At 41.4% G+C, this 17,849-nt stretch overlaps 1 protein-coding gene across 5 annotated transcripts in view; it reads left to right on the forward strand.

Annotated features, from left to right (window-relative positions):
• The first annotated feature begins 5,810 nt into the window (after nt 1–5,810).
• EFNA5 (ephrin A5) overlaps nt 5,811–17,849 on the forward strand; it is a 525,631-nt gene continuing 513,592 nt past the window's right edge. Inside the window, exons 1-2 of one of the 5 annotated variants that reach the window (XM_029572206.1) lie at nt 5,811–5,890; nt 7,350–8,426. In XM_029572206.1, the coding sequence (XP_029428066.1) occupies nt 8,302–8,426 (125 nt within the window). In that variant the 5' untranslated portion in view covers nt 5,811–5,890; nt 7,350–8,301. Of the gene's footprint in view, nt 5,891–7,213; nt 8,427–17,849 lie in introns of those variants that run through there. The other 4 variants (XM_029572233.1, XM_029572238.1, XM_029572216.1 and 1 more) reach the window with 4 other exon arrangements.

Genomic DNA, 17,849 nt, shown 5'->3' on the forward strand with positions numbered 1-17,849 from the left:
TCCATTATTGGGCTTTCATTTTATTTCAACAAGTGTATGCGATAGGTTGCTCTGCTACTTGTGATTATTTTAAGATGCTTAGTATCTGTCTTTGTACACTGGATAACAGCTCAGGTATCTGGGTTGCCAAGTATCATACATTTTCAAGTTGACTTTTTGTTTGTGGATCCAGTAGCTTCTGGGGCTTATGCTAAGATTTTGCATAGGTTTTTTTTCCCGAAGTTGCTTCTGCCTTTGTTATACCTATAGCCTGAGACAAGACGGAAGGACCATGTAACAGATTGATGTTTTTAAGTATTTAGTTGAATTCTTTTGAGATGCTATCTCTGTTACCTATGGACAATGTCATCAAGTTGGGGCATTGGTAGATAGGGCCGTTCACAGCAAGAAGTTGATTTTGCTGCAGATGCAGTCTTTGGGAGCTTGAATTTTGCTTACAGGGTCATACCTATGGAATTTTCTTGAGGAAGTTATCATCAGCTATGTCAGATGTGGGTGGGGATGTATGCTCAGGGTGTGCTTCAACTTGGCCTGAGGATTGAGTGTGGGCAGGTATCAATATTGGAAATGTTCCCAAGAATGGTGGTGGTGATTTTATGGGGTATTTAGCTGCAAGATATAAAGGTGGTAATTTGGTGCAATAATCTGGGTGGTGTTGAGTGTATCAACAGGCAATCACTGAAGTGTGTATTGGTATCTGACCTGTTATGTGAGTCTGTCTTGCATTGTATGCAGCTGAATGTAACTGCTTGGGCATGTTATGTTACGAGTGTTGATAATGTTACTGCTAATTCTCTTTCCTGTTGCAAGTGGGTGCAGTTCTGGCAGGTCACTCCAAAACTGGAACAATGCGAAGCATCAGTGCCGGATTTCCTATGGAGGTTTGGTTCTCGGAAGCATGGAGATTGCTGCAAGCATCTATAGCCCCATCCACCCAGTGGGGTACTTGAAAGGAGCCAGTAAGGCTGTAGGTTTTCTTTTTCAATGTGTTTGTTGTGGCATGTGGTATCTGACACCCTTTTGCTTCAGTATATTTAAGAGTCTGCTTGCTCCAAAGCATCTGTAACTAGACACATTTTGGGATTCTCATTTTTTATGAGGGTGTATGATTGGGGTTTTCCAATGGACTTGTTATGGTGTGTTGGTTATTGTAGGGTTGGTCAAGCGGTGTTGAGGCTGCCCCGATGAATCACACATGAGGTTTTATTGAAATTGTGGGATATGATTCCTGATTTTCTATTTCGGGCTACAAAACGAGTTTGTTCTATTTGTCATTTCTTTTGGCTCTTTTTTAGAGCATTTTGAGCTAATGAATTTGTGGCCATGGCTGGGTGTGTGGTTAAGTGGACAGGGTTGCAGTTTTAGCATGTGCTACTTGGGAAAGATAGTCTTACCAATTGGATGGGCAGAGCAACCACTTTGGTTTTGAGACCAGTGATGGTTTTGTGAACTTTCCTAATATTTAACACAGGGAACATTTTGAGTGTTCGTCTGATAGGTGGGACACATTTTTCAGTACATAAAGATCCTAAGTCACTGACAAGGTATCAGTTTGACATGATCTTGAAACAATTTTTAGGGAAGGTGGGTTTGGATGAGGGTCAATATGGAATGCATTTCTTTAGGATTGGGGTTACTGCTTCCGCTGTGGTATCTGGTTTTCTGATGGGTTATACAGAGAAATGGTCATTGGAAGTTTGACGCTTTTGAGTCTTATGTCAGACTGGGTACAGGGAATGTATAATTGCTGTAACTTTACCCTTTGTTTCTAATTTTCTAGATCATGTGGTGGGACTGACGTGTGGATTATGGGACATTTTTATGTAATTTGGGCTTATAAGCATGCTTATTAGCAACCTTATGGTCTTCAGTTGGGATTGACAGTATATGGTGTGATGGTCCATTGGTTGGGACGTTGAAGAATACATGGGATGAACTTTTACATCACATGAAGTACTTGTTGAGATCAAGAGCATGGCCCAAGATCTTGGTGATCTTGGTAGAACTGATCCGGGCAAATTGTCATGTTGTCAGTTAATTAATATTGTTCAGAAAGATTTAACTACAATTTTAACATGGTTGCCTAATACTGTGATTTGTTGGTCTGATATCATTCCAAAGCCTTCTGTTATGGATCTGATTATTGGAGGCATAGCAAGGCTAAGGTTAATTAATAAGTTGGTTTCTAGCTATGTTTGCAAGGGAACTGCCATATTAAACCCACCTGGGTATGGGACATTTATAGTTGCCCCTACAGGTTAGATGGTGTGCTTTTGTCCTATATTGGTCAAGATTTGATGAACAATGCATTTCAGGAAACCTTGGAAGACATTTTGCTTTTGGAATTCTAGGCCACATCTTGGGGGAGGGGGGGAAGGAGGCAGCATAGGATATATCCTTGACCTTCCCATGTCTGACAGGTTACCCGAGCCCGGTTAATGTTTCAGGGTGCTACTGATGGGTTAGCTGGCCTGCTTGGAATTCAGTACTGGGAACCCTGTGTTTATCAGGAGCAACTGGGCTCAGTTGCTCCAGAGACTGCTCCTTTCTGTGTTGCGGTGGAAGCTGTGCACTGAGGCAGTATGGTGCTGCCAGTGGCCTGGAGGAGTATGCATTGTGCTGGTGCATGACAGATGTCCACTGGGTCTTTGTGTTCTATATTGTTGTTTAAACTTGGATATTGTAGGATGTGCTGTTTTTTGCAATAAAGTTAAGAACATAAGACATTGCATTGCTGGGTTATACCAAGGGTAATCAAATCCAGCATGCTGTTTCCAACAGAGGCCAAACCAGGCCACAAGAACCTGGCAAGTACCCAAACACTAAGAAGATCCTATGCTACCGATGCCAGTAATACCAGAGGCTACTCCTTGAGTCAACTTGATTAAAAGCAGTTAATGGACTTCTCCTTCAAGAACTTATCCAAACCTTTTTTGAACCCAGCTACACTAACTGCACTAACCACATCCTCTGGCAGCAAATTCCAGAGCTTAATTGTGTATTGAGTGAAAAAGAATTTTCTCTGATTAGTCTTAAATGTGCTACTTGCTAACTTCAGGGAGTGCCCCCTAGTCCTATTATCCAAAAGTGTAAATAACTGATTCACATCTACTCATTCAAGACCTCTCATTATTTTAAAGATCTCTATCATATCCCCCCTCAGCTGTCTCTTCTCAAAGCTGAACAGCCCCAACCTCTTTAGCCTTTCCTCATAGGGGAGCTGTTCCATTCCCTTTATCATTTTGGTCGCCCTTTTCTGTACCTTCTCCATCACAACTATATATTTTTGGAGAGATGCGGCGACCAGAATTGTACACAATATTCAAGGTGCGGTCTCACTATGGAGCGATATAGAGGTATTATGACATTTTCCGTTTTGTTAACCATTCCCTTCTTAATAATTCCTAATGCTATGTTTGCTTTTTTGACTGCCACAGCACACTGAGCAGATGATTTCAATGTATTATCTACTATATGCCTAGATCTTTTTCCTGGGTGGTAGCTCCTAACATAGAACCTAACATCGTGTAACTACAGCAAGGCTTATTTTTCCCTATATGCAACACCTTGCACTTGTCCACATTAAATTTCATCTGCCATTTGGCTGCCTGCCCAATCTTCCAGTCTCGCAAGGTCTTCCTACAATGTATCACAATCCGCTTGTGATTTAACTACTCTGAATAATTTTGTATCATCTGCAGCCTGTTGATTCCCAAGCAGTTGACTCTGTGTGTTATGGTGTGCTTAGTTATCACCTTGTAAAGGGGTGGTGTAAGGAAGAGGCCAATGGCTTGGTTGACCATATTGTGCACAATGTTACCAAAGAATGTTCAAAACAAAAATAAACTTACAATAGTGATATTCATTATTCTCTGTCTGGTCAGATTATGTTGCTAATATGGCAGCAGCACATTTTGCATCCTCAGCCACCATTTCTCCTGTTTTCCCCCAGGATAATACAGAATGTTTCTTGCTTATTCTTTGGTGGAAAGGAAGCACTTAAAATGAAAATAGGAGAACCCTTTATTGCAGCATTTCCCAAACCTTACCATTCAGGAGCCACGCTTGAGCTATAACAAAACTGAGGAACCCACCCATAAAATAAAATGGTTTCAACACCCAAATTAAACAGTGGTGTTTTCAGTGTTGTAATGGCAGAGCCAGAATTCCCATGAGGCAGAGACGATTACTTCTGCCTGGAGGGTGCTCTATGTCCGAGGAGAGAGGTTTCTTTGGACAGACCCCCCTTTTCCTCCCCAATTGTGCAGTTTCCAAATGGAACTCCCCCATTGCTTCAGAGGAGGCCCCAGTCACCACCCTCAGTGTCTGACATGGCAGAGGTTTTTCCCGCCCTTCCTCCATGCCATTATTTTTCACCCACTGGTACCTGGCAGCCTTTATCCCTGCATGGGGTTTGATGGTGATTGAAGGAGAATGAGGAGAAAGCAAGACCTGTGCTCCAGTTCCACCCACACTCCACTGCAGCCTGTACTATAGCCAGCAAAGACTTTTCCTAACACTCTCCCCCTGCCCTGCATGCCGTTTCATTTTTCCAGTTGATGCTGATCCTGAGGCCACATCTGGGAGGGGAGCAGCTGCAGCCGAATGCTAATGAGCTGGTGCGAGACCCAAGCAGAGCGTGCACCGTTCCCCATACAGAAGCTAGGAGGGGACAGGGTCACCCTCGGGCCCGGGAGCAGAGCAAACACCGACTCAGTCTCACATCAGCTGCAATTGCTCGTCTCCCAAAGATTGAGCCTCCGGACCGACCTCAACTGTATACAAACTCCACGAGGTGGAAATGTTAGTTTAGCAGTGTTGCATGATGGTTGGCAGGGGGGAGGGAAAGAGAGGGAAGGATTTCTCCTCTCATTTTGATTTTAATGGCTAACTGATGCTGGCTGGGAGGGAGGGCGAGAGAGAGAGAGGTTGGTTTTCTTTTCCTTTCTGAGATCAATACTGTTGAATGGCTGAGTGGAGTAGAGAGAGAGAGAGGTTTAAAAAAAAAAAGGGCAATTTTCTTAAACTGGCTAGTTGACATCTTAAAATGAGACAGACCACTGCAGGGCTGACCCATGAGATTAAGGACGGGGTAGGGACCTTCCTGCTTCTTTAATTTTTGGGGGGACCTCTCCCCTCCCCCGCTCATCAGTGTTGCAACCAACCATGTAATTTAAGGAAGGTCGCTACCTGGTCCCTGGCTGGATATTTCAACTCTTTTATAAGCGTATGCTTTCTATTCTTTAATTTTTCTGAGCTTCATCTGAACCCATCTGAAAGTCCTTTGGGATCCCTAGTTTAGGTAGCATTGTTTTAATTTCAGTAATAGTGAATGAATTGATTTATCCTCAGTTTAATTATATTATTGAAGCAACTACCATATTTTGTGTAAACTAGAATACAAAAAAATTGGGTTGTTTTAATCTCAAAAATATACTCACGATTTATAAATGCAAGTTATCCTATTGCACAAAACAATTTGCACGGTTTTATTTATTTAAGTAATGCTGGAAACATGAAGTATAATCCAACCTGGCATAAACCCATAAGCGACCGTGCATGCTTTTCAGCTTTGTGCCTCAATTAGTTTTAAATTCTTGTTACTCCTCATGCTGTTGTTAACTAAAACCCTGAAGACATCTTGTGTCTGTTTTCTGGCTTTTAAAAAAGATTCAGGGCTGAAATGTTTCATGAAAAATCACCACTAGAGGGAGTCTGGGCGCTTTCAAACAGCTAACAGGCTGGGAGAGAATATTCTGAACAAATAAAAGAAACACGTCGTGGATCCATGGCTCAGTCTTCGCCAATAGCACAGAAACCAGCAGCAGGGAAGCGAGAAGGCTTCAAATTAACTGATAGAGCAAGAAATCCCCTGCCTATAAACTATAAAGTAAGAGTATCATATTTCTGGATGTAATGTTTAGTTAAGCTATATGTATATATATAGCTTAAATTAATTTGCCTAAAAAACTTTTATACTGTGCAAAATGTTTGACGATCTATGAAATGTTTTGAAGTCGTATTTGAATATCAATATTTAGCGACGTAGCATGAATAAGTTATATTTTGCTCTACTAAGTATTTGATTCAAATCTTACAGCTCCGTTATCCTACAATATGCAAACTTAAGTGCATTTATTTCATATTTAAATTTTAAATAATGGCAGCATGTTTATCATAACATGTCATAACTTGCCATTTAAGCATTTTATCATCAATATTATGGAAATGAGTTAGTGAAATATTGATTCTCAGTATAAACAATACAATATTATTTCAAAAAGGTTTCCATTCGGTTGGGAAAGCTGAAATTAAAAACAAACCATCAGTAATATAGTTCTAGATTTACTAATACAAAAGGGATTGAGTTTAATTCGATTACAGTTTGTAAGATTAGTGTCCCCCATTTGCAAACAGACGTAACTGATCCAGACATTCCTTCCAATACAAGCTGATTTAATATCACACCCACAGTGGATAGAGCATATCATATGCTTCCCCCCCCCCCCCCCCCATCAAAAGAATTGCATTCAGTATTGCTTACAGACTCAGATCTTTGCTAACGAGGCAAAAATCCCCATTAAAAAACGCTGCTTAAAAATAAAATAAGCTTCTTCCATGCTTACATATCAAAATATCTAGATCTCCCTGTAATTCAATTAGTCAGGTTTCAGAAAGGTAGGGTCGACTTTTTTTTTTTTCTCCCACAACCGAAAACGCCTTTCTCATATTGGAAACCAATCAGACCCGAGTGAAGGATTAAAAAAAAAAAAAAAAAAAAGGAAATCTGTATCCAAACAGCAGGCTGTGCTGCGAGTGGCTGCTGAGGGCTCGGGCAGTTCCCCCTCCCCCCTCCTAGTAAACTGCATGAAATCGCCCATGATCACCCAGCGCCCTCCCTATCCCGATTGAGCTGAGGCGAGCCGACAGCCTTGTCCAGCTTAAATCTTAACCCACCCCCACCCCCGTGTCCAAAGCCAACGCCGGAGCTAGCTGCGTGGACGTGGTTATCGCACACACTCTCTGCAGCAGAGCGCGCGGAGGAGAAGGCTGCACCCGATCCCCTGGATGCGTCCTGGCTGCCCTAGGATCTTCAGGCACTGACTGAGCAGATTATTGCAAAGGGGGCGTGACTTTTTAAGGGATTTTAACTGCTCCCTCCTCCACCCTGCTATTTATTTATGCTAGGGTTTCCCCCCCCCCCCCCCCCCCCCACCCCCACCAAAATTGTCTTTTGCTCCTCCGGTTTCTACCAGTCTTGGCGAACCCTTCCTAGCTGCCGCTGCATTTTTTTTTATTTTAAGTTTCGTTTATTTGATTTGATTTTTTTTGTTTTTGTTTTGTGTCAGGGAGAAGCAGCTGCATCGCGAAAGACGTAAGTCCCTTCGTGTTAGTGATCGGGAGTTCGTTTCATTCATTTTCAAGCTGTTTTCGTCTCTCCCAAGTTTGATCTCTCCCGGAGCCTGGATAGCCTTACAAAACAAAGACACTTTTTTTTTTTTTTTTTTTGGGGTTGTTGCTGCTGTGGCTGAAGACGGGGATTTGGAGCTGATCTTTATGCATGTGGCTCTCTCCCAGTCACTTTTGCAAAGACGACAGCGAACATCAGTCCGGGGGAGGCGGCTGGTTTTCTGACACCACTTAAAAGGCGATTTGCTTTCCGTCTTCCTTTCTCCCGACGCGCGGTTTAAAGGCACCGAGCCGATTTCCGGAGAGGGTGGCCGGCTTCCTTCACGCAGCCCAACCTCCCTCCCCCCCCCCCCCCAGCCAGGAGAGAGGAGGTGTCCCAGGCAGCAGCCCCAGATTGCGGGGACATGAAGGAGGCTTGAAGAGACAAGACCCCTGACACCCCCCCACCCCCCAGCTGCGGCTCGCCCACAACTTTCAGCCCCACGTCACGATTTGGGGGACACATAATAACCCCCCCCCCACTACATAAATCCAAGCCCAGCAGACTTTGGTCTTTAAAAGTTCCCTACTCCCAGCAACAACAGCACCGCCGCCGTCTATGACTTTATAGCCGAAATTAAGAAGAGCCGAAGAGTTAGGGGGCTGGTCCCCCACCCGCCAGAGTAACTTTGGAAGGAGGAGCAGGCGTGGAATCCTCCCCGGAGCCCCCAGCGCTGCTGCCGCCGCCGCCACCAGAGAGGGAGAGAGCCGGGCACCGCGTGCGGGGGGCTCGCTCTTGCCTCCCCCTCCCAGGGCTCCCTTGGCCGCAGACGGGGGGGGATTTTTTTTCTTCCCCCCGTTGGGTGGTGGTGGTGGTGGTGAGGGAGGAGGAGGAGGAGGAGGCCAGGAGCGATGTTGCACGTGGAGATGTTGATGCTGCTGTCGCTGGTGCTCTGGATGTGTGTCTTCAGCCAGGACCCCGGCTCCAAGGCGGTGGCCGATCGCTACGCCGTGTACTGGAACAGCACCAACCCCAGGTAAGGCGGGGGAGGAGAGGGCCAGTGGGCTGCCGGGGGGGCGACGCGACCCTCCGCACCTTCCCTCGCCGAGCTGGGGCACGGCGGCACCCCAGAGCCGGCTGCAGCCGTGCCCCGCGTAACCTTTTCCCCTTGGTCTTGGTGTTTTTCCTTAGCTCAAAAGAAACAGGTAACCTGTAGAAACCGAGCGATGAATGTCTTGCCTGCTTCAGTGCCATATAATATAGAATGGCTGGCTGGAGGAGCCACACCTCGGCGAGGATCGTGTGCGCATCACACGTGTTAGCTTTGCTGCATGCTTTTCTTTTGCCCAAAGACTAATTCCATTGCAGGATCTCTCCGCTCCTTGCAAGACTACCTGTTGGAAAGATTGTGGATATCTTTTTCGTGCACTAAAGAAATTCTTTAATTAACCTTTATGGGGGGGAGAGGGAAAGGGTGAAAGGATTTAAATACAGTACTGTTTTTTTTTTTTTTTTAAGTAGGTTTTTAACAGGGGACCTTTTTAGTATGAGCACTTTATTAAATTGCAAGTTTTAATTCAAACAGTTTTCTTACAATGCGATAGACGAAAACCAGGAATTTTTTTTTTTTAAATCTGGGGGGGGCAAATTAGGTAAGAGAGAGACGTGGTTTCGCAGTTTCGGTAGAAATTTAATAGATTGCCAGGAGAGATTTATTTATTTATTTATTTATTTTTAACCAACACGGGATTGAGGAGAGAATCGGTGTCTCGTCTTGTGGGAACTTCCCACTTCTGCTTGCAGCAGCTTGGCTGAGCATGACAGGACTGGAGAAAAGTTTCTCACTCCCAGCTGAGCTCCCCCCCTCCAGTGTTAGTGAATTTACAGCTTTTTTTTTTCCCTGACGCTTTCTGCACTGATCAATGGGAAGCTGTAATTTAAACCTGGCAAATAAAGCACGAGTTAATATTGATCTGCCCAGCACCATCATATCTCTTGTGTGTGTGTTTTTGTATTTCTTCTCTCACACTAGAGCAACGGTTTGGGGGGAAGGGGGGCGGGAATGCCTTCTGCTCAGGCTGTCAGACAGTATACACTACACAATCTCAAATACTAAGAGACAAGTGAGAGAGAAAGTCTGTGAGAAATCCAGTTGTGTGTCTTGGGATCATGCATTGTCCCTCTGCTACATGAAACCCTGGCACCATTAGGAAGAGGAAGTCATTCTGGCTGTGTAAATGGCTCTTGTGTAAAAATGACAAGGAATCTAGAGCTATGCTAGCTTTTTCTAGCTCTGGATGCATTCAGAAGACGCCGGATTATGACTGCTCTCCCATACGTTGACCTTTGGACGTTACTGCATAGTGTGCAGGAAAGCTAAAATGTGTTTCTAGCGTCATGTGAAAAGATTTTTTGAAATGCGATTTTACTAACCCCCCCAGCATTTTTTTTCACAGCTCTCCCTTTATTTCCGCCCCATAAAACTGCAGTCATTTTTCAAAGAGTATCCATATGTTCCTGGGGAAAAAATTCACCTGGTGGATGTGCTTTTATCTTGTTAAAAGATATGAGCAACTTTTTTTTTTTTTTTTTTAACCCGTCAGCTAGTCTTAAGTAAATTTGAGGACATGTTATCTTAGGTTATCTCTGTTTTCTGCTTCTGATACCGCTGTTTGGATTGAGATTAGGACATTGATTTTTGTCACAGGTCATGTTTTTTAATAGATCAGCACTGCCTGCAGGAAACTCTCTTCTGCTCAGCATTCAGTGTTTGCTTCCAAATAGGTGATACCAAAGTTAAATAGGCTACATGTTAAAGAGTGCTAAGATTTTTGCTGCTGTCAGTTTAGTACCTTCTTATTGCTTCCAAGGGGCACTTTATTCATCTTGACTGAGAAGATTTAAAATTGGAAAAAAAAAAAAAAAGTAAAACTAGAATTCTGGTGATTTTTACCTGGACAGTGTTTGTCCTTCTAGCAAAAGCTGTTCATCCTATGAGATTTTTAGGGTTTGGTTTTTTTTTTATCAGCTTGAAATCTGGGGAGGACTGGGGAAAGTAAAGTAATAAAGCCTGCATCCCATTTAAAACTTACCTAGAAGTATGACACATGAAAGAAATTTAACACTTTCAGTGTCCTGAGAAAAAAAGGTAAAAAAAAACACCCCCCCCCCCCCGAATGTCTAAACCAGATGGAAAAAGGGATAAGAACACAAACTGTGCCAGGTTGGTATCAATTTTAATGAATCAAAACCTCTAACTTTTAAAGGGCCATTGACTCTAGGCGTAACAAGAACAGCATCGATCCTATAACCAAAACAAAGTGCCACTGTGCTCCTCAAAAATAGAAATCACAAATAGAGGTTATTGCTCTCCAGTTCTCCAAGAAGTTGTTGTCCACTTTATGCAAGTATTTAAAAAAATATATATATTATTTTGCTCAAATTTTAAACTGCTGTAGCCACAATTGGCACTAGTGGCTTCAGTATTGGCTGTTTACAAAAAAAAAATATTTTCACCCAAAACTCTGCCCTGAACTCCAAAAAGAAGCCGAAACATGACGCACTTAAAGGCAGCAGTTTCTTCTTTTTGGATAATTATCAAAGTAACTTTTTTGTTTTTGTTCGCAATGTGCATATTTTGTGGAGCACAAGTATACACATGTGAGGTAATTTTTAAAAGGAGTTAGACATGCAAATGTAACAATATTGTAGCAATTTTAAAAAGCCGTTTATGCGCGTAAAGTGCATTAACACGTGAATATCCTATGGACAATTCAATGCCATACATTGTAGCAATTTTCCAAAGCCTATTTGCATGGATAAAGTGCATTTAAACATGTAAAACCCAATTTTAAGCATGTAAATGCTTTTTAAAATCAAGCCCATGGTGTATACTTTATTTTTTGTTTACAGGGTCAGTCTTTATTGTATGTTAGAGGCTTTTATGTCTGAAGTTGCATGATAATATGGCACTTCTAAAAGATAACCCCTCTTTTTAATTTGGAAATAATTTTTTGAGTCATTTGAATATCGTTACCTGGGCACATTTTTCTGTTAGGCGATACCAAGCAAGGAAGTACCCACATACTGTAGCTCCTAAGTCAGTGGTTTAAAATATTTGCTCTGATAACGATGCAGCCACTGAAAACCAAACACTGGTAGGGACCAGGACATGTTTAAAAAAAAAAAAAAAAGACTTTGACCAAATGAGTTGCACATGGCACCAGCATTGGGAAGTTTTTGTGAAGTTCAAGATTTTTAATGCCATGGTCATTTGTGTGGAGTTAATTTTTTTTTTTTTTTTTTTAATCTTGTTCATCCTCTCTATTATACAAGCGAGGGAGCTCTAGAAGAAAAAAAAAAAAAGAAAGCCTTTAATCAGCAGCAAATGTCTTAGCCTTATATATATGGTTCTTAGAAAAGGCTAGCTGCTCTGTGCTTTCTTTGAATATGTATTTATAGTAACATTGTGCTCCTTAAATTGAAAGTAGCTGTTCAGTGGTGGCGTGTTTAGGAAAGAATAAAAGTATGGTAACATGATAAATAGCAGGAACGGGTATACTTTAATTTTGCTTGTGAAGTACCAGCCGAAATCTGGATTTTGTTAGCCGCCTTTCAAGCTCCATGAGTTGCAGTGCAAAAACATGTGAAGAATTGTTAGGAGAAAAGGGAGGGGGGGTAGGGAAGCGAAACCCTATTCTGCAGTAACAGAGGACTTTGTGCTCTCCTGGTTGACTGTACACAAGTTCGCCTTGGTTATAACAAGGTTGAGATTGAGAGGCAATCAGTATTAGTAACTTTTACCATATGAAAATGTATTTTATGAATCTACATAATCCAGAATTTGTCGGATTGAAACATAAAACGCGGGAAATCTAGAGCGCAGTCAGACATGTCAGGAGTTACTTGGGTTACTTCTCTCGTACTCTTAATGGTTGTTTAAAAAAAAAATAGTACCTGCTCGTTTTACTGCAAGATTCATTTTAGAGCTTATTTCATTCTGCCCTGGTGAGGAAAAAATCCTTAGTGAATCGAGTATTTATTGTTAATATAGCCATACTGTTGGGAGCTAATTTCATTTTAGGAGGAAAACCAACTCTTTTTTTTTTTTTTTTTTTTTTTTCAAAATAGATGAAAATGTCATGATCTGATATATTTTTTTTTTGAGGGGGGGGGAGAGAAAGTACTTTATTAGAATATTTCCTTTTAATATTACAGCTCTATTCAAAATTTGTTCCTTTTATGTGTAACTCATAAAAACAGAGGCATTATCTCAGACTATTTAAAAGTTTGTTGGGAACCTGATGAATAGACGTGATCCCAAAAGGAAGGAAGGATGCCCCTTTTTGTAAGAAGCAATGGAAGTGTACTGGAAAAGTTTGGGTAGGATGTTCGTATCCTTTTGTTGAATAGATGCCAGAGTGCTGCTAGAGTAATTAAAATGTCTTCCTCAAGAATTACGTTAATTGAAGAAATGTATAATGAAACTTATTGTCAGTAAAGAACCCAGATATATTTTCTGGAAAAAGCCATTTGAGATGTCATCTGCATTTTTCTTTTAATGCATCACTTCAATTAGCTATTAATGCGGGTTATATATTTTGCAAAATTTATGAGTGCAACAGGAAAAATTTTGTTCAGCTCTGTTAAACCCAAAGAGGGATGATGGGGGAGTGATAGACTTTTAACCAAGTAACAGGGTGCACGTGCAGTGCTGGAAACATTTGGGATATTTATTTTAGCGTGAACCTTTTCAGACTCTTCATTTCAAGTGGTGGGTCTCCAGTGGAGTACTCTAGCTTTAATAAACTCCTGTATTTTGTGTTCTACAGCTGTGGGTTAGTGGCACGGTAATATTTTAACCTCTGTCTTGTTTGCATGCAGTTTGAAACTTTTTGTTAAGCACTGCAGTGCGGCTTGCACACTTCAATTTGAGCCATCCATTTCCTAATAATCACTAGTACAGTCCCACTTTTACTCTTCCGCCCCCCCCATAAGAGCATTAGGTCTATGAAGGCAAATATCCCTGGTCTGAAGACTTAAACCCTTTGTTGACGTTCAAAATTGGCCTTCATTTATCTAGCATCTTTTTAAAAAGTATATTTTCTCATGCAAGATTTGTTTTGTTTTTCCATCGAGACACAATATTTGGAAAAGAAATCCTAAACTTGGGAGGATGTGCTGTCAGTGAAACTTATAGACACAGACGTATTTGTTTGCATTTCCAAAGCTGTATTGACTTCAGCAGGAAATAGTTTTGTGGGTCGAGAGCAGTGTTTTAGTTAAACATGCTTGACTGATGCCGTTATGTTGTATAATCTCTGTAAAGAAGTAGAGGCGTGTGCCCTTTATCCTATAGTCTGGCTATAAGTTTTGGAGGCCAGAGTGAAGGGATGCTGTCTAAGATCAGGTCTTGAACCCAGTAGCAAATAATTCTTTTTAATTTGAGGACTCTTTTTTTTTTTTTTTGCCGACTTCCTGGATGAGAGTAATATTTTTAGGAGGCATCAGGTCCAAGAAAGTAATTTTGTTTTCCATAGTCTTTGGTTTGTTTGTTTCCTGATTTAAATGTTGCTACTGAAGCGTGCACACCTTGTGCATTTTGGGCAATTGATTCTCCGGAGCGGCAGTTACTACCCTTAACAGAAGGAATGTGGGTAACCTGCAGGGAGCGGCTGGGCAGACTGGGATGGACCATTTGGGCTTTCAGCGCCATCATTACTAAGTTACTGTGTCTCCTGGGGTTCAGGAGTTGTGGTGCTCTTTAGGGCCTAAGTACGTTGCTTTGACACCCACAAAATTATTCATGTATGGAAGAGAGTAATTTTAGCCTTTTTTTTGTCTTAACTTTCTGGGAAAAGCGCAAGGTGGCGGAGAGACACACTATTTGTTACATTTTAAGGTTAAAAAGGGCAGTATTTGACTGGTACCTTCTCTATTTTGGCTGGCTGAGGATGTAGCTTGCTGAAGGACAAACTTTTAAGTCTGTTGGCCTTAGATTGTAGGCAGCAGAGCGAAACAAGGGAGCATGATCCGTGGGTAACTGCTGTTTTTATCTTCAGAGATGGGTTACTTTGTGGTCAGGCAGCTCCAGACTGAGGGACAAAGATCTCTCAATCCAATAAAGTCTCATGATTAAAAAGTGTAGCTGGAAAGCTCTTGGTACTTTATTACCCCATACATTAGCTGATTTTTAATAGTGTTACTCTAACCCCTGATGGTGTTGAAAGAATACCCTGGGTTTTTCACATGGGCTTTAGAAGCAGGGGTTGCTGGGCTCCCCTGCCCCACCCCGGTGAATCCCCCACAATGAGCAACAGTTTTACAGATCTCAGCTTTTGAAGGGATAGCTAAGGGGGTAAATTATCTTTAAGAAGGCACTGCATTCTGCCCACTGGCCCTGTTTTGTGTTTAGACAGGGACAGAGAAAGATGAGCGTTTTTCTGTCTGTTCCTTGTTGCCGTGAACCCAGCAATCTACCCAGCTCCGTGCTGAGCTGAGAAAATGAATGAATATAATTAGCCTTGAAGGAGTCCTGCCTTTCCAAATGTTAGGGAGAGACAGGCTTGCATGCACCTACACACGAAATGACATCTTGTCTTCAAGGACCGGAGACATTAGAGAGTTCCAGAAAAATATATTGAAAATGTCTAAAATAATTTCCTTGAGCTGGTTTAAATCTAAAACAGGAATTTTATTTTTATTGTAATGAACTTGCTTTCTCATTTCTTTCATCCAGGAAGGAATTGAAGAGCCTCCACACACACACTGTAACATTTGGCACATTTTAAAATCCGATGCTAAAGGGCTAGTCCCGGAGTCGCTGAAAATCTCTCAGGGAAATTTGTGTTAAAATCCATCAAACTTTGCAAGCAAGATCTATATTCAGACTGGGAAACGATGTATCTGTTGGTTAAAATATTGATTGCAATATGTCTCGGCAAATCCTTTTTCTTTTTTTGCAAAAGTTACAGCATGGAGTTCTTTCTCTTTCTTTTTGTCAAGTGAAAATTAACAACTAGTTCTTGATTACTTTTAATAAATTGGCTTGTGAGAGCAGCTACAGAAAGAAGGGCTGAAGTGGTGCCCATATCTGCAGGCCTTGGCTTTTCAGAGGAACAAAAAGCTAATATTGAGCTCTGCATTTTATTCTTGCGTAGTTTTACTACTTAAAATACCCCCTGCATTATTTGCAGTAATATTAACCTTTAGTTAAAAGCATGTGTTGTGGTTGTGAGGGCGGAGTTTGGCATTTCACAGTACTATATAATAGTTCACCTTGGAAACAAAAATGTGTGTGTGTAAAAGGCTTCTGCCGCACAAAATTGATTTTAAATCTCCTAGATGGGTGCAAATCGTGGCTTCTGGTCTTGGATGCTATCTTAAATGTCATAAATGCAGAAATTCAGTGACCTTTCAGTTCATTTTAATCTTCTCTTTTTGCTAAAAGAATGCAACAAAATGTGTTGACTTAATTTAATGTGACTAAATGTTTTTTTCTTCCCAGTTCTGAAACTTAACTTTAAATAAAAATAATTATTGTTATGCCTTGCCTTTCCACTGAGGTTCTTGAAGCTTAAGTTTATCTGAAAACCTGATGTAATAACCACGTTTTACTCTTAAATCCATATGGTCTCTGGGCAGACGAGCTGCATGAGGAATAGAGCATCATTCTGCGGGCATAGCACGAGAAAGCTTGTGTCCCTGTCTCCGTTAAATAAGGGGGCACAGAGTATCTCAGCCATCTGGAGGGGGTATAGGGGATTAAAAGATTCTTTAACTAGCTTGTTACTCCCTTTTAACAGCCTAATAATTCCAGTTTCGACACTGCAGATTTGATATTTTATATTGTGATACTAGTGTACATAGTGCTGCAGGAAACATTTTGCATGTCAATGAAGTTCGGGTACTCTTGACTGTTAGTGCCTTGTGCAGGCTGGACAACTGAGGGTGCCGATCGCATTGCTTTCCAGTATTACAGCCTTTCTATAATGTAATCCTAAATGGCATACAAGTAAATAGAACTGTAGTGAAAAACATTTCCAAATGAATTTTGGGGTCTTTTTTTTTTTTTGTGACCTTTATAGCATAAATTGCTGACCCCGAAGAGTGTTCAGCTCTGACACACAACACTGGGCCTCGTGCTGTTTGGAAGTACTAGGAGCTAAGGTGCTATTCTCTGTATCGGTGTTTGCCTAGGTGTACCTTCAAGACAGGGTTGGGGAATCGGGTATTCAGGATTGTCCCCAGGAATATACATATGAGAGTATTGCATACACTGGAGGCCTGAAAATCCAACTGGACAGATATGGGAAACACTGCTCTTGATGAATTGTACCTGAAGACCTTTCTGCAGTACTAGTATTAAAGGGGAAGGGGGTCTTTGCTTTTGAGTGTAGATTCTGAGGAGACCGTACATTTTGATCTGTCTGGACTCGGTAATACATTTTGATCTGTCTGGATTCGGTAATACATTTTTAAAAAAACTGGACTAATGTGTTGTGTTTTTAGACAGCATTCGTTGAGTCCTTGCAAAATGTATGAACAATAGTGATGCCTGAATATATGCCCAAACTGTAGGTTGTGTTGTAATTGCATATTCTAGCAACATCTTGCTTTAGTTTGTTTTGCACTGACACAGTGTCCAGGCTGCTTTATTTAAGTTATAGAGGGAAAAGTCTTTGCCATTGTATAATTTGCTGTCACAAAATGGCTGCCACGTTTCTCTTCGGAGATGGTTGTATTGTGAGAGATTTGAGGTTCTATGTGTGCAAATTGCTGTATTATAAATCTAGTAAAATTCAAGTGCCGGTCAATAGCTTATCAGTTGATTATATAATTTATATAATTTAAGCATGCATTCCAAGGATCAAACATAGGTTTTTAAGTAGAAGTGTACAGATTCATAGACAAACATGGTTAGTCAAAATCTGGCATTTGGTTTTTCATTGTCTGCCTCCAGTTGGATAGAGTTACATAGTTCTAAGTTTTCTATGAATTAAATACATCGGTGTCTTGAGAAACATGGTGGTTTTATGTCTGAGTCCTGTCAAAACATGACATTGGTGAAAGCAGACTAGCAAATTTTGCCTTTTGCACCCATGAGTAGAACAATGAAGGGTTAAACTGTCCAGAAATCTTGTTTTAAGATCTGTCGCCAGTCCATGCTTTTATTTGGTAGTCTGTTTGTCTTACTGCTGGATCTGTTTCCTCCCTTCCATTCCCCCAGTTTCACATATCTGGAGGAGAAATAAACTGAAGTCTAAATGCACACCATGCAAAGTAACAGCTGAATATGAAAGACTCTTATCAACTGACAGGGTATATTTAAGCTGTTAATAACTGCTTTATTTCCTTGCGGTTTTAACTTTGCTTTGTAAGGTTATTGAGTTGGATAAGTCTGCAAGGTATTTATCCTTTCAGGTATCTCTGGAGCTGTGATGACTCAGGGTAAGGGATG

Source organism: Rhinatrema bivittatum, chromosome 1 (genome assembly GCF_901001135.1).
Source record: "Rhinatrema bivittatum chromosome 1, aRhiBiv1.1, whole genome shotgun sequence".
NCBI lineage: Eukaryota > Metazoa > Chordata > Amphibia > Gymnophiona > Rhinatrematidae > Rhinatrema > Rhinatrema bivittatum.